Here is a 17984-nt window from a genome sequence, read left to right on the forward strand (position 1 = left end):
CACTGCTCCTGTGGGACCTTCTGTACTTTGCAGGCCCTCTCTAGTGCAGTTATCCATTTGTGGATGTCATTCCCACTCTTGTAGGGAGGGATACTCTTGCTCAAGTTTTTATGTTCATAAGACCTATCCCTACCTCTAGGGATTTTTCTGCCACCATGGGACTCTAGTCCCATCTTTTTTCTTACACTTTCAAGCTCTAGAGACTCCTTTATAAGGCGACTCTTTGTCTCCTTATCTCCAGTTGGGCTTCTTCAAACCTCAGCTGGTTCTCCCTCTTCTCCTGGGAGGTGTCCCTCCTATGAAAAGAGGCAGAGGTACCTACAGATGTGTCAGAATTGTTAGATTCCACTGAAGGAGATCTTGGCCTTCTAGGCACACACCCAACTCTTCCTGGGGGGACAAAGATAGGGCCTCCTTTGCCTTCTTCATCTCCAGTTGGAGCTGGATTGTGCAGGTCTAGGTCATTGTCGCCTGCCTGGTCAACATCAGAGTCTGGGCCCTGTGGGCTAATACACCTGGCCTCTTCCCCTTCTGTTGCTTCCACCCCATTGCCTACCCTTTCAGGCTCTGAAGCCTTCCTAAGGTAATCCTGCAATAACACCTCTCTGAGATGTTGGGTGGTGGCATACTTGCCTGTCTTCAGTTTCCTCATAGTACACAGAGCCCTTAATTCTAAAAAAGGGAATGTGTCATACTTGGATGTCTGTAACATACTGACATCTGGCAGGGACCCACTGGTTCCTGGCCCTGAAGACATAACTAGTGATGTGTGGTGTATAAACTACCTACTCTAGTTGTTTGCCTACTAAACTCTCTTGAGTTGTAGAAAGGGTGTGCTTAAGCCCATGACACACACCTCTAGGTTCAGTAGAACTTACTGTATTTAAGCTTGTATTATATGTACCTCTGGTACCTTTAGTGCTTTTCAAATGATCAATCACTTGAGATTATCTGGTAAAACAATGGCAAGCTGGAATCCCACACACTGCACACCAATGTGAGAAGTTGGCCTAGCATATGCCGTCCACTATTCTAGTGGGCACCTTGCACCAGTCCAAACACCCCTTATTGATGGTAGGTTTAAAGACAACCTATATAGAAAGCTATCCTAGTGGTAGCTGTGGAGAGCAGCCTTCAGGCTAAGTCTTGAAGGAATGTAAAGAAGCTTGTTTTACCAGTCTATAATCTCATGAATGACCAAATGAGAGGAGAACCACATCAGGTATATATATATATATATATATATATATATATATATATATATATATAATACATGTATTTATATATATATATATATATATATATATATATATATATATATATATATATATAAAATACATGTATTTATTCTAAACACATCCCTCTAGTCTCTTTATGAGGCTAGAGGCAAAAGTACATTCAGTAAACTTATGTAGCACACAGTAAATTAGCACAATATACGTTGAGCCCTAGGGGTGTACCAAACCATATATTAAGCACGTGGTATGAGAACCACGACTGACATATATACAAGGCCTAGAGCCTTTAGAACTGCTGGGGTCACCAGGAACCACCCAAGATAGTGACACAGGGGACCCACGGGGGACGCGTGCAGTGTCTAAACACAGCCGCAAATCACCATTAACTTCTATGGGGAAAGTCGCGGTTGGAATTTTAAAGATTAAGGACACTTGGAAAAGGACTTGGAGCAAACCCCTTTAGAAGTAGACAGTTCTAGAGTCAATACCCACGGGAGCACCGGAGTCCTCGAGTTACTTCTCCCAGGGAAGCCGGGTGCATAGGTGTCTTTTGATATCGGGTTTCGTCGTCGTTTTCAATGGAGGTCTGCTGCAAAGTGCTGCTGGCGACAAAGTCGAAAGTGTCCGGGTGGAGCCAAGGGTGGATTGGAGATCTGAAGAACCTGACAGTAGACGGGACAGAGTCTGGGTCACTAGCGAGTGACCAGGAAGGCGATAAGCAGATGCCCACAGATGTTGGGGGATTTCAGGTGAAGAAGGGGAAGCTTGACTCTCCATCCACGAGGACCTGGAGGTGTTGACAACAACCAAGAGCTGGATTCGAGCCGTCCCACAAAGGATGTCGAGTGCTGCAGTGTCGGTATCCGGATGGACCCAACAAGCCTTGGCAACAGAAACCCACGCAGAAAGCAAAGATTGGCTTCGCTTCGGTGCAGACCAGCAAGGTCTGAGGGACTCACTACTCGGTGGGGAGTCAGGGCACTTCTGGAGCAACCAGGAAAGCCCAAGAAACAGAAGTTACTTTTGTGGGGACATACCAGTCAACAAACCAGGGATCGCGAAGGAGCCTCAAGCGGAAATGCTAGAAGCGGGCCCACTGAACACTCGTGGAGTGTAGGCCCACAATCTTCAGTGAAAATGGTGCTCGGGCTTGGACTACAAGTAGCCCAACGCACAATTTACGGAAAGCTCGGGAAGTTGATGCACTTGCAAATGTGCAAGGTGTGTAGGAGTTCCGGTTCCACGTCACTCGTGAGGGCTGCGGGTCTTAGCTTTGCTGGGATCTCATGTCAGCCTCTGAGAAGTCTGGAAGTCTGTGTCCTGAGTCACAAATCCGGCGGGAGCCTTGGAAATGCAGACCGGCAAGATGCTTCTTTGGTGTCTGTTTGAACAGGGGAGTCACTCCTTGGCCCCGGCGAGATTCTTCCATCTTCTAGTTGAGTAGAATGTCGAAGTTCCAGGATATAAGTTGCAGAGTTTCGTCCTGGTGTAGTCTGAACTCCTAAGGACTGGGTTCCCATACTTATACTAAGAAAGGGGGTTGGAAATACTCTGGGGATCCACCTATGGGAGGGTCAGGAAAGAGGGGTGGTTACACCCATTGCCTTTGTCCAGTTTCACGCCAGAGCAGGGGCTGAGTGCCCCTGTAACCGATTTGAACTGGGGTATGCACAGGGACACCAAGTGTGCCCCCAGCACTGTCTGAAAAGCATTCTCTGAATGCACCCATCCAACACCAATACACTAAAGCCTGTCTGGGAGGTGGTTACACCTCCCTGTGACACGAAACCTATTATCCAGGCCTCCCCTGCCGGAGTTTCGTCCAGCAGCAGGTGGTCAGACTCGTGTCTGTGGCTGCAGCATCCATTTTGTGATGCTGGAGCTCTTTTAAACTATTACCGGTTAGGTTAGTGTGTACATGTCTTCTCCCTCTAGAAAGGTGGAATTCTACCCCCACCACCAGGACTGGTGGAGAAGGGGGGTGGGGGAGGATTCTAAAGTGTTTGACACCAAACATGACATGTTTCCATGCAGCCATTCCAAAGTTAGCATTTACCGCGAGGTTATAATGCACTTAAGAGTACATGGTCTGGCTGCATCACAGAACAGCATCAGAGAATAGATTCAGAAAGCTGCAGAGGGGTCCTGCTCATGCATGGGCACCCTCTCACACAAAACCAAGTACTCTGCCTTCAGGATTGATAAGGCCTGCCATAGGAGTGACTTATAGGTTTATATGTGTCAGTGATTAAAGGTAGATATAGGTAACCTACATTTTAGTAAGGGGGCATGTACCACCTTACCCAGGCTGAAGTAGCAGACCTGTGGGGCCATTTTGGAAGGCTTCCCAAGGGTAGCTTAATACATGCTTCAGCCCCTGGTAGGCCTTTGGGGTACCTATGCCCTTAGTACCTAAGGTACCATATACTAGGGACTCACAAGGGCAGCCCAGTAACCAATCTGGAGTGTACCTAAAGTACATGCAATCAATTTAGAGAGGAAAGCAGATAGGCTGGGGCCCCGAATAGCAGGATCCCAGCCAAACTAAGTCAAAAACCATCAAAACACCAGAAAAAAAGTGGTGGCAACCATGTAGTCAGATTCTACCTTCCTACAGTTCTCTCTTTCCCAATAGATGCAGCTCAGTCAGTCGCATTCATTGTGAGATACAAACTCTGTGATCCTCACTTCCTGCCACAGACAAACTCTGTAAGCCCACCATGTCCTACCATATAAACCCCAGCAAGCTCAATTTTCCTATTAGATACAGGCTCGGACAGGCCCATAGGGCAAATCAGACTGTGTCCGATGGGTTGGTCTGACAGGTCAGTCTGTGAGCTGATGATTTGGATGTTTAAGGGTCTATTTTAGGGTTTGCTGAGCCAGTTTTTACTGTTGAATATTAAAACAAACATTGCCTGCAGCAAGCTCAAATCCATGCTGTCTTCCTACCCCCGCAAAACACTTATACAGAGTGTATTTACAAGTTCAAAACTGCTCAAACTTCAAAACATGGTTCCCTCTTTTAGTTTTCTAATTCACTAAAGGAGACCACTTTTATTTTGGTGCCAGGTCCTGTTTTCTGTCCCAGTCCGACCCTGCTTATTTACAAATTCACCTTTGCTGATAAATGCAGTTTAACAATCACTACTTAAAAATTAACCTTCCTGTTCCATGTCTGCTAATCTTATATACATTCCTGCCATTAGACCTTCCAAGCTAGGTGAAACGTCTTTTAGCTTTCTTACTTCTAAAGCCTGGAATGCTCCGCTTAGGTTCCATTCAATTCTGTTACCCCTCCAAAGGTGGGAGGGAGATTACATTTATTCGCAAAGAATTGGGATTTAGTGACCAAAGATCCTTGGATCCTACAAACAGTGAGAGGCTACAAAATAGATTTTATCGATTTACCATCCCAAAAAAGAATTCCACAAGAAATTTCCTTTTCAGAAAAGGACAAAGCCCTAGTCTCCCAAGAGGTTCAAGACCTATTAAAGAAAGGTGCCATCATCGAAACACACTGCTTAGGTTACCTCAGCAATATTTTCTTAGTAGAAAAGAAAAACAAGGAACAAAGACCAGTGATAAACTTAAAGGGTCTAAATCAGTGGGTTGTATACCAACACTTCAAAATGGAAGGGATTCACCTTCTGAGAGACATTCTAAGGAAAGGGGACTGGCTAACCAGACTAGATCTAAAAGATGCCTACCTAACAATTCCAATTTGGGGACCTCACCAAAAATACCTCCAATTTACCTGGCAGGGAAATCTTTAGCAATTGTGCAGCCTCCCCTTCGGTCTGTCATCCTCCCCTTGGTGTTTCACAAAAGTACTCCGACCCATAACTACCTGGCTCAGAGAAAGGGGCGTGAGATTAATTATATACCTCGACTACATCCTTATAATGGCCCAATCAAAAAATATGGTGTCTCTTCACACCGACCTCACAATACAACTCTTAGAGCATCTTGGGTTCATCATAAACTCAAAGAAATCTTGTGTGATTCCGAGTCAACGGACTCAATTCCTGGGTTTCCTGGTAGATACTGTAAAAACAGAATTAAGACTTCCATCAGACAAAGTCAGGAAAGTCAGGAAGGAAATCTAAAAATTACTCAGCCTACACCTCTTCCCCCTGAGGCTTCTGGCCAAAATCCTGGGTTTACTCTCTTCAACAATTTAAGCAATATTTCCGGGACCGTTACATTACCGGGCACTTCAGAGATTAAAAGCTGGATCCCTGAGATTGAATCATTCTTACTCTCATCTGATCTACCTAGATCTAGACTCGAAAACAGAACTCCTGTGGTGGTTGAAGAATATGGAAGCATGGAATGGCAGAGCCATTTTCGGGGAGACACCAGATCTAATAATAGAATCCGACGCGAGTTTACAAGGATGGGGAGCGAGATGTGGGAACTTATCTACAGGAGGTCAATGGACACCTCAAGAGAAGAGATTGCACATCAATTGTTTGGAGTTATTAGCGGGTTCATTTGCAATACGCTGTTTCACTCAGAATTCAGCCAAATACTGTGTAACACTTCGGATGGACAATGTCTCTGCAGTAAGTTACGTCAGCAAACTAGCAGGTCCACATTCCAAGGGTTTATCGGACCTTGCAATAGGTTTCTGGGATTTTTGTTTGAACAAAGGAATTTCCGTAGTGGCAGAACACATTCCTGGGTTGAACAATGGCGTAGCAGATTGGTTCTCGAGGAACTTCAAGGACTCCAGCAATTGGAAACTAGACAGACAAATTTTCTTAATCGTCCAGTCTCATTGGGGTCCCTTTCAGATAGATCTCTTTGCAGATCGTTTGAATACACAACTAACCAAATTTTTCAGCTGGAGACCAGACCCTCAAGCTCTCAGAGTGGACGCCTTTCTCCAAGATTGGACCGGTCTAGCCCCTTATGCCTTCCCACCTTTTGCACTAATTTCACGCCTACTCCTTCATGCTCGTCGCTACAAACAAAGTATGGTCGTCATAACACCACTTTGGAGATCCCAAGCTTGGTTTCCCATAATTCTCGAAATGGCTGTAGACTTCCCCATTCTGATCCCTCCTTTCAGGGAGATACTTCGGGATCCAATAGGAGAGATCCATCCCCTGGTAGAGCAAGGTCTTCTTGTTCTGACGGCATGGAAGATTTCAGGAGACAATGGCGAATCCCAGGACTTTCGTCAAATGCTCTCACTCTCATTTCAGAATCGTGGGCTTCCGGTACAAGGAAAGCTTATCGATTGGCATGGAGCAAATGGGTTCGCTGGTGCCTTCAACGACACTATGATCCTGTTTCAACTGATTTAGTTCACGTAGCTAATTACCTATCTGATCTCTTCACATCTGGTCTATCTTATAGAACAGTTAACGTTTATAGATCCGCAATTTCTGCTGGCCACTCTCTTATTAATGGAATCTCTGTTGGTCAAACCTTACTAACTAAAAAGATTATGAGGAGCATGAGAGTCATCAACCCTCCTTCTGCTAAATACTCCTCCTTATGGGATGTCACCCTTGTTCTTAGAACTCTTTCCTCTTGGGGTGATAATTTCTCTCTTTCACTTAAACGCATCTCATACAAACTTACTGTTTTGTTATGTTTGGTGTCTTTTAGAAGAACTTCTGATGTTAAAGCTTTGGATATCTCTAGTAGGGCCTTCCAACCCAAGGGTGTTTGCTTCTACCTCAAGAAAAGAACTAAAACAATGTCTTCCGCTATCTTTTATCCTTTCTTTCCCCAGAATGAAAGACTATGTGTAGTTAAATGTTTGAAAGAGTATGAAAGAAAAACAAAAAATGTAAGAATGAATGAATGTCAACTTTTGATTTCACACAGATCGCCTCACAAAGGTGTCTCTTCTCAGACCTTGGCAAGATGGGTTAAAGAGGTTATGCATGAAAGTGGTGTAGATACCTCTGTCTTTGGAGCTCACTCTCTCAGAGGTGCTTCGGCTTCTAAGGCCTTTTTAGGTCTCGCCTGTCGATGCGCATGCGCATCGAGCTTGCGAGACTATTGGGGCTTAAACAGTCTTTAACCAACTTGCAAGGAATCGTGGCGATTCCTTGCAGTGCCCGTGAAATTCAAGCTTAATGCGCATGTGCATTGAGCGTAAAAGCGCGTGCACATGCCCCCAGCCGCCTGCTTGCATGTATTTTCCCTCAGCCGCACTCCTCCCACACCCCCGCTCCGCCCCCTCCCCTGCCTGCCGTGTCGCATTTCTTCAGTTCCCTTAGCCGCACTCCAGGCCCCTGCTGCTTTCACACCCTCATGCCGCTCTCCCCGCTCCGCCCCCTCCCCTGCCCGCCGTGTCGCATTCATCCCCCCTCCCCTTCTCTGCCTTCCCTCCGTCTTCCCTCCCACAGGCAACAAGAGGCTAGTTCACGACGCGCGTCCACATCACAGCCATCAGCCTCCCTCCCGCGGGCAGCTTGGCCTCAGGTATTCACCCCAGCGCGACTTCTCCTCCCCCCTAATTACATGCCTGCTGTTTACTTCTTTCACGGCAGCTCTCTCGCACATCAAAGGCTGCCCCCCACGCCTCGCAACAGACTTCATTGGAATGCGCTCCATGCATTCTCCCCTCCCTTTCAGCCTCTTTCCCAGCTCCAAGCCGGACCCTCCTTTCTCACCTCCTCTTTCTTTATTTACAGGGAGAACTTGTATTTTTCCCCGAGGCAACCAGTTCTGACACACACCAACTTAGAGCTTGACTTGTACTGACGCTGTCACCCCAGCAGACATGCAAGCATCAGACATCCACAAGCATCAGACATATATATTCACCCACTCTGCTTCAGTCACCCACTCTGCTTCAGTCACCCACTCTGCTTCAGTCACCCACTCTGCTTCAGTCACCCACTCTGCTTCAGTCACCCACTCTGCTTCATTCACCCACTCTGCTTCATTCACCCACTCTGCTTCATTCACCCACTCTGCTTCAGTCACCCACTCTAAATCTTTCACCCACTCTAAATCTTTCACCCACTCTAAATCTTTCACCCACTCTGCATCTTTCACCCACTCTGCATCTTTCACCCACTCTGCATCTTTCACCCACTCTGCATCTTTCACCCACTATGCATCTTTAACCCACTCTGCATCTTTCACCCACTCTGCATCTTTCACCCACTCTGCATCTTTCACCCACTCTGCATCTTTCACCCACTATGCATCTTTCACCCACTATGCATCTTTCACGCACTCTGCATCTTTCACCCACTCTGCATCTTTCACCCACTCTGTACCTTTCTCCCACTCTGTACCTTTCACCCACTCTGTACCTTTCACCTTCTCTGTACCTTTCACCCACTCTGTACCTTTCAACCAATCTGTACCTTTCACCCACTCTGTACCTTTCACCCACTCTTCACTTTTCAGCCACTCTGTACCTTTCACCCACTCCGTACCTTTCACACACTCTCTACCTTTCACCCACTCTGTACCTTTCACCCACTCTGTACCTTTCACCTACTCTGCACCTTTCACCCACTCTGTACCTTTCACCCACTCTGTACCTTTCACCCACTCTGTACCTTTCACCTTCTCTGTAGCTTTCACCCACTCTGTAGCTTTCACCCACTCTGCACTTTTCACCCACTCTCTACCTTTCACCCACTATGTACCTTTCAACCACTCGGCACCTTTCACCCACTCCGTACCTTTCACCCACCCGTAAGTTTCACCCACTCTGTACCTTTCACCCACTCCGTACCTTTCACCCACTCTGTACCTTTCACCCACTCTGCACTTTTAACCCACTCTGTACTTTTCACGCACTCTCTGCCTTTCATGCACTCTGAACCTTTCACGCACTCTGTACCTTTCACCCACTCTGTACCTTTCACCCACTCTGTACCTTTCGCCCACTCTGTACCTTTCACCTTCTCTGTACCTTTCACCCACTCTGTACCTTTCACCCACTCTGTAGCTTTCACCCACTCTGTAGCTTTCACCCACTCTGTAGCTTTCACCCACTCTGTAGCTTTCACCCACTCTGCACTTTTCACCCACTCTCTACCTTTCACCCACTCTGTACCTTTCATCCACTCGGCACCTTTCACCCACTCCGTACCTTTCACCCACCCGTAACTTTCACCCACTCTGTACCTTTCACCCACTCTGTACCTTTCACCCACTCCGTACCTTTCACCCACTCTGTACCTTTCACCCACTCTGCACTTTTAACCCACTCTGTACCTTTCACCCACTCCGTAACTTTCACACACACTGTACCTTTCACACACTCTGTACCTTTCACACACTCTGTACCTTTCACACACTCTGTACCTTTCACACACTCTGTACCTTTCACCCACTCTGTACCTTTCACCCACTCTGTACCTTTCGCCCACTCTGTACCTTTCACCCACTCTGTACCTTTCACCCACTCCGTACCTTTCACCCACTCTGTACCTTTCACCCACTCTGCAATTTTAACCCACTCTGTACCTTTCACCCACTCCGTACCTTTCACACACACTGTACCTTTCACACACTCTGTACATTTCACACACTCTGTACCTTTCACACACTCTGTACCTTTCACATACTCTGTACCTTTCACACACTCTGTACCTTTCACACACTCTGTACCTTTCACCCACTCTGTACCTTTCACCCACTCTGTACCTTTCGCCCACTCTGTACCTTTCGCCCACTCTGTACCTTTCACCCACTCTGTACCTTTCACACACTCTGTACCTTTCACCCTCACTCACACTCACTCACCCTCACTCACCCTCACCCTCACTCACCCTCACCCTCACTCACCCACCCTCACCCTCACTCACCCTCACCCACACTCACCCTCACCCTCACTCACCCTCAACGCCTCACCCTCACTCACCCTCAACACCTCACCCTCACCCTCACTCACACTCAACCCCTCACCCTCACTCACCCTCAACCCTTCACCCTCAACCCCTCACTCACCCTCACTCTCACTCACCCTCACTCACCCTCAACCCCTCAGCCTCACCCTCACTCACCCTCACCCTCACCCTCACTCACCCTCAACTCCTCACCCTCACTCACCCTCACCCTCACCCTCACTCACCCTCAACACCTCACCCTCACTCACCCTCAACACCTAAACCCTCACTCACCCTCAACACCTCACCCTCACCCTCACTCACCCTCAACCCCTCACCCTCAACACCTCACCCTCACTCACCCTCACCCTCACTCACCCTCAACCCCTCACCCTCAACGCCTCACCCTCAACCCCTCACCCTCACTCACCCTCACAACACATATTGTGTTACAATAGGTGTCACATTTGCGAAAGATAAAACTATTGGCATTGTAAATAACAAAGCTATTAATTCGCAATTTTAAAAACAAGCACATACATAAAAAATGTGTCCTTTACAATACCAATAGCTCAAACTTTCCTAATGCGAGACATATTGCATTGCTGTGCTTCTCTCCCCTGCTGCACTCTCCTGCTCTCTAGAGATGTAGCATAACGACTAGAGCTGCCATATAAGTCACGTACATACAAAACATGTTGCATTCCAAATGCTATAGGTGTCACATTCGCGAAAGTTATAACTATTGCCATTGTAAATGACAAAGCCATCAATTTAGCAATTTTAACAACGAAAAAATAAATAAAAAATGTCATTTACAAGACCAATAACTACAACTTTTCTAATGCAAGACCTACTGCATTCCTACTCCACTCATCCACGCAATGCCACTCACACACGCAATGCCACTCACACACGCAACGCCACTCACACACGCAACGGCACTCACACACGCAACGCCACTCACACACGCAACGCCACTCACACACGCAACGACACTCACACACGCAACACCACTCACACAAGCAACACCACTCACACACGCAACGCCACTCACACATGCCACTCATCCACGCAACGCCACTCATCCACGCAACGCCACTCATCCACGCAACGCCACTCATCCACGCAACGCCACTCATCCATTTGCAAAATGAAAAATGTCAAAGTCTTCTTTTGCGAGACCTATTGCATTTTCTAAAAGTCAATTTCCCTGCTAATATAATTTTCTCCATGTATATTGATGAACATTGACACTACATGTGTGGATAATCGCTGAGCATTGTAGCTTCACTTGAAGTAAGGAACACAGCTATTAATTTAGTATTTCATCACTCGAAGATCCAGTCCCGGAACAGTACGTTGATGTCAGATAATGTCTTTATACAGCAATTAAGCAAGGATGTCTGCTGAATGGGTATTTCAGAGGCAATGAAACGCTGCCAAGGATGATTAAGCAGCAAGTGCAGCTGACGTGTTAAATCAGCATTTAAAGATGTTAGGTTTCAATCTGTTGCAATACAGTAAACATGCCAGCTATAATTCGATGAGCCACTTCACATAGGATGGACAGACAGATAAATAAATATATACATATATATAGATAGATAGATAGATAGATAGATACATAGATAGATAGATAGATAGATAGATAGATAGATAGATAGACAGACAGACAGACACGCAGGTGGTACGGTAGGTATTCAGAACTATTATACTCGTACTAAAACAACATGTGTTTACCCTTTCCCCGCCTCCAACAACAACCTCTTCTTCCTTCAAGCACCTGTAAAATATGGTCTTTAATTGGCTCACTCACAACCCAACAACCAACAGCAGATCAATGATTGACCTTCATTTAAGCAGTAAGCCATGTGGTTCCAAATCTGATGGGGTCTATATTGTGTGCCTGCACTATACTCTTTGTGTGGAGACGTCCTCCGACATGTTATCTTTCCAAAGTCAAACAACCCATCATTATGCCAGGCCCAAACCAAAGAATAAAAAATATAGCAATGTGTGTCCCTATCTGTTCTAAACATATTAAGAGCTTTATAGTTGGTAGTGAAACTATACAAGTGTTTAATTTAGGGTTCATGACGTGTCAATTATTTTCTTGTTCTTGAAATTTATTTAATTGAGAGGGCATCTTGGAGATGGATGAATACCATGTGTCGACATCATTAGTTCAGATTTTGCAAATACATGGGGGTAAATTTCGAAACAAGATGAAGCTCAAGTGTGTTTACTTATCAAACTTTTATTTTAATAAGTTAAAGAAATGCATCCATTAAAATATAAAACCTTAACACAGTAAAGTAATTTACATTTCTAATGGCTAATTGAACAAACTCAGCTTCAGTCACCCACTCTGCTTCAGTCACCCACTAAAATTCAGTCAACCACTCTGCTTCAGTCACCCACTCTGCTTCAGTCACCCACTCTGCTTCAGTCACCCACTCTGCTTCAGTCAACCACTCTGCTTCAGTCAACAACTCTGCTTCAGTCAACAACTCTGCATCTTTCAGCCACTCTGCATCTTTCGCCCACTCTGCATCTTTCGCCCACTCTGCATCTTTCGCCCACTCTGCATCTTTCGCCCACTCTGCATCTTTCGACCACTCTGCATCTTTCGCCCACTCTGCATCTTTCGCCCACTAAGCATCTTTCACCCACTAAGCATCTTTCACCCACTCTGCATCTTTAGCCCACTCTGCATCTTTCACCCACTCTGCATCTTTCACCCACTCTGCATCTTTCACCCAATCTGCATCTTTCACCCAATCTGCATCTTTCACACACTCTGCATCTTTCACCCCCTCTGCATCAGTCACCCACTCTGCTTCAGTCACCCACTCTGCTTCAGTCACCCACTCTGCTTCAGTCACCCACTCTGCTTCAGTCACCCACTCTGCTTCAGTCACCCACTCTGCTTCAGTCACCCACTCTGCTTCAGTCACCCACTCTGCATCATTCACCCACTCTGCATCATTCACCCACTCTGCATCATTCACCCACTCTGCAAATTGATGAATGTTATGCCATTTTCATAGACATAAACAACTTTTAGGACGGGAAAAAAAAATGGCTGTCTACGGAGTAGTGCATCAGATACGTTACACACAAAATATACTTCCCAAAAGTGAGCTACAGCATGCAAGGATGTTGATCAGGCTTCAGGCCAAAAAGCAAAAAACATTCGTACAATATTACACCAACAAAACAAAAGAGAAATATGTGGAAGGAAGCGAGGACGAGGATGTACAAACACAACAGTGAAACAGCCAACTTTTGATTGGGACAATAAACAAGCACTATTCATCCGGGGAATGGGACGGATTAAACACAATGGTCAAGAGTTACACAAAAAAGCCGTACGCATATAACAATAGCAGTTATTCACACGGAATTACATCAAATATAATAAAGATATTACGCAACTTTGATTCAGCACGAACAGCATCAATAAACATTACATAGGTCTCTTAGCTTCACAAAACAAATGTAAGCTACAGCATGCAATGATGTTTATCAGGCTTCAGGTCACAAAACAAAAATTATACGGACAAGATAACACCAACAAAACAACGAAGAAATTTCTGGCAGGAAGCGAGGACGAGGATGTACAAACACAAATGTGAAACAGCCTATTTTTTATTGGGGGAATAAATAAGCTTTATTCACCCGGGGAATGGGACGGATTAAACACAATTGTCAAGAGTTACACAAAAAGCCGTACGCATATAACACGAGCATTTATTCACACGAAATTACATCCAATATACAAAAATAAAATTTTCCCTACTCTACAGTAATGTGGACATAAGTCTAAATTCTGATAGCAACATGGAGAAAGCATATATAACAAGACAATATTGCTTTAAAAATACATCGTAACACAAAGCGGAGACATTGCATTAATTATTAAAGAAGAGGAAGTATCACAAACCACAGCACGAAATTTAAATACACATCAAAATAAAAAGCTATACAAACATACATTTAATAATAACTGCAATAACAGAACGGAGAGATGAAACAATATAAATTATTCACGCACATATACAACATACTACACAATTACACACAAAAAAAATAAAAACTGCTCTAATTATTAACACAACTACTGACCAAAAGCAACCATTTTAAAAATTAAATATGAACAATAGGATACAATGCATTACATACATAACGAGCCGACAATTCAAAATAAACATCCTTCGTTGCAAAACAAAGACACTACTATGCCAATAAAACTAATAGGAAACAACAAATCGAATTATTAATAACACTATACACACACAAAACAAACAACAAATAACAACTTACCTGTCGAACGATGCACGGAACAGACGACGAAGCCAACACTCCTTACACGGGACCCGCTTTCAACAATATGGGGATTTCCAATTAGACGCGAGTAAATTGTTACGCAACGTGAGAGGATTTTGAAATCTCATTGGCTGACACGCACGTCAATCAAAATAGTACGGGATTCAAAATAAAAACTAGAACGCAATCACTGAAATACTTTAATATAATTATGGGACAGTCACACAAGCACACACACCACAATCACACAAATACACAACACACAAACACCCTCACACACCCTCACCCTCACACACCCTCACTCACACCCACCCTCACCCCCCCACCCTTACAACACACTCACCCTCACTAACACTCACCCTCACACCCTCACACACCCTCACTCACCCTCATGACCTCAACCACACACCCTCACATGCCCCCACCCTCACACACCCCCACCCTCACACACACCCGCCCTCACACACTCTCACACATCCTCACACACACACACACATTCTCAATAAGCCTCACACCCTCACCCTCGCCCACCCTCACTCACCCTCACCCTCACTCACCCTCACCCTCACTCACCCTCAACCCATCACCCTCAATAACCCTCACCCTCACTCACCCTCAACACCTCACCCTCACTCACCCTCACCCTCACTCACCCTCAATCCCTCTCCCGCACTCACCCTCAACTCCTCACCCTCACTCACCCTCAACCCCTCACCCTCACTCACCCTCACTCACCCTCACTCACACTCACTCACCCTCACTCACCCTCACCCTCACCCTCACTCACCCTCACCCTCACTCACCCTCACTCACCCTCACCCTCACTCACCCTCACCCACCCTCACCCTCACTCACCCTCAACGCCTCACCCTCACTCACCCTCAACCCCTCACCCTCACCCTCACTCACCCTCAACTCCTCACCCTCACCCTCACTCACCCTCAACCCTTCACCCTCAACACCTCACCCTCACCCTCACTCACCCTCAACCCCTCACCCTCAACCCCTCACCCTCACTCACCCTCACTCACCCTCACCCACACTCACCCTCACTCACCCTCAACCCCTCACCCTCACCCTCACTCACCCTCAACCCCTCACCCTCACCCTCACACCCTCAACCCTTCACCCTCAACCCCTCACTCACCCTCACCCTCACTCACCCTCACTCACCCTCAACACCTCAGCCTCACCCTCACTCACCCTCACCCTCACTCACACTCAACCCCTCACACTCACTCACCCTCACCCTCACTCACCCTCAACCCCTCACCCTCACCCTCACTCACCCTCACTCACCCTCACCCTCACTCACCCTCACCCACACTCACCCTCACTCACCCTCACTCACCCTCAACCCCTCACCCCCACCCTCACTCACCCTCAACGCCTCACCCTCACTCACCCTCAACCCTTCACCCTCAACCCCTCACTCACCCTCACTCTCACTCACCCTCAACACCTCACCCTCACCCTCAACACCTCACCCTCACTCACCCTCACCCTCACTCACCCTCAACACATCACCCCCACTAACCCTCAACACCTCACCCTCAACGCTTCACCCTCAACACCTCACTCACCCTCACTCTCACTCACCCTCACTCACCCTCAACACCTCAGCCTCACCCTCACTCACCCTCACCCTCACTCACCCTCAACCCCTCACACTCACTCACCCTCACTCACCCTCAACACCTCACCCTCACTCACATTTACCCTCACTCACCCTCACTCACCCTCACCCTCACTCACCCTCACCCACACTCACCCTCACTCACCCTCACTCACCCTCAACCCCACACCCTCACCCTCACTCACCCTCAACCCCTCACCCTCACCCTCACTCACCCTCAACCCTTCACCCTCAACCCCTCACTCACCCTCACTCTCACTCACCCTCACTCACCCTCAACGCCTCACCCTCACCCTCACTCACCCTCAACACCTCACCCTCACTCACCCTCACGCTCACTCACCCTCAACACCTCACCCTCACTCACCCTCAACCCCTCACCCCCTCACCCTCACTCACCCTCAACACCTCACCCCCTCACCCTCACTCACACTCACCCTCACTCACCCTCACAACACATATTGCGTTACAATAGGTGTCACATTTGCGAAAGATAAAACGATTGGCATTGTAAATAACAAAGCTATTATTTCGCTATTTTAAAAACAAGCACATACATAAAAAATGTGTCCTTTACAATACCAATAGCTCAACTTTTCCTAATACGAGACATATTGCATTGCTGTGCTTCTCTCCCCTGCTGCACTCTCCTGCTCTCAAGAGATGTAGCATAACGACGAGAGCTGCCATATAAGTCACGTAAATACAAAACATGTTGCATTCCAAATGCTATAGGTGTCACATTCGCGAAAGTTACAACTATTGGGATTGTAAATGACAAAGCCATCAATTTAGCAATTTTAACAACGGAAAAATAAATAAAATATGTCATTTACAAGACCAATAACTACAACTTTTCTAATGCAAGACCTATTGCATTCCAACCCCACTCATCCACGCAACGCCACTCACACACGCAACGCCACTCACACACGCAACGCCACTCACACACGCAACGCCACTCACACACGCCACTCATACATGCAACGCCACTCATCCACGCAACGCCACTCATCCACGCAACGCCACTCATCCACGCAACGCCACTCATCCACGCAACGCCACTCATCCATTTGCAAAACGAAAAATCTCAAACTCTTCTATTGCGAGACCTATTGCATTTTCAATGCTTGTTTATGGGAGGAAGTCTACAAGATATCCTTAGGACAGCTGACTGGTTGAATGATAGCATGTTCAGGACTTGTTATTTTAGACTCAATTTCGAATCCGATTGATAATGTTATTAATGCACTTTGAACTTGCATAATATGGCCTCCTTGTCGTGCCATAAAATTTAGATTTTTCACAGCCTGGTGGGCAGAAAATCTGGATTTTATTAAAAACACGGAGGCTAATATCATCCCTTCTCTTATTATCCCTCCCATTGTGCATAAGATACTTGATATGTTACCTTTTTCTTTCAGAATGAAAATAATTTTTTTCCCTTTGGACGACCTTTGGAAAGCTGTCTTCAATTATATTCCTGTTTTCTTCATGAAGTTTGATCTTTCCTTGCAGTTTATAACAAAGAAGGAAGATGGTTGGTCGCGAAGGAACTATGTAGTTGTCTAGAATGTTCATGAATGTTCTATATTCTCATTCTCATTGTTGCTACTGGGCTGTAGTAATAAAGGAGATTTGCATAATATTAGCCTCCGTGTCTTTAATAAAATCCAGATTTTCTGCCCACCAGGCTGTGAAAAATCTAAATTCACCTTTGCTGATAAATGCAGTTTAACAATCACTACTTAAAAATGAACCTTCCTGTTCCATGTCTGCTAATCTTATATGCATTCCTGCCATTAGACCTTCGAAGCTAGGTGAAACGTCTTTTAGCTTTCTTACTTCTAAAGCCTGGAATGCTCTGCTTAGGTTCCATTCAATTGCTTACCTTTTTTCCGTAAACAACTGAAAACGTAAAATGTATTTAGGGCCCTCATTGCGAGTGGGCCGGTAATT

At 46.1% G+C, this 17984-nt stretch overlaps 1 protein-coding gene across 2 annotated transcripts in view; it reads left to right on the forward strand.

Annotated features, from left to right (window-relative positions):
- The window catches only part of LOC144823606 (sodium channel regulatory subunit beta-2-like), a 167273-nt gene extending 149602 nt beyond the window's left edge, over positions 1 to 17671 (forward strand). For both annotated transcript variants that reach the window (XM_078682260.1, XM_078682259.1), the window contains exon 4: positions 17450 to 17671. In XM_078682260.1, coding sequence (XP_078538386.1) covers positions 17450 to 17454 — 5 coding nt within the window. In that variant the 3' untranslated portion in view covers positions 17455 to 17671. The remainder of the gene's footprint in view (positions 1 to 17449) is intronic.
- Positions 17672 to 17984: the final 313 nt, after the last annotated feature.

This window comes from Lissotriton helveticus, chromosome 3_1 (assembly GCF_964261635.1).
Source record: "Lissotriton helveticus chromosome 3_1, aLisHel1.1, whole genome shotgun sequence".
Taxonomy (NCBI): Eukaryota; Metazoa; Chordata; class Amphibia; order Caudata; family Salamandridae; genus Lissotriton; species Lissotriton helveticus.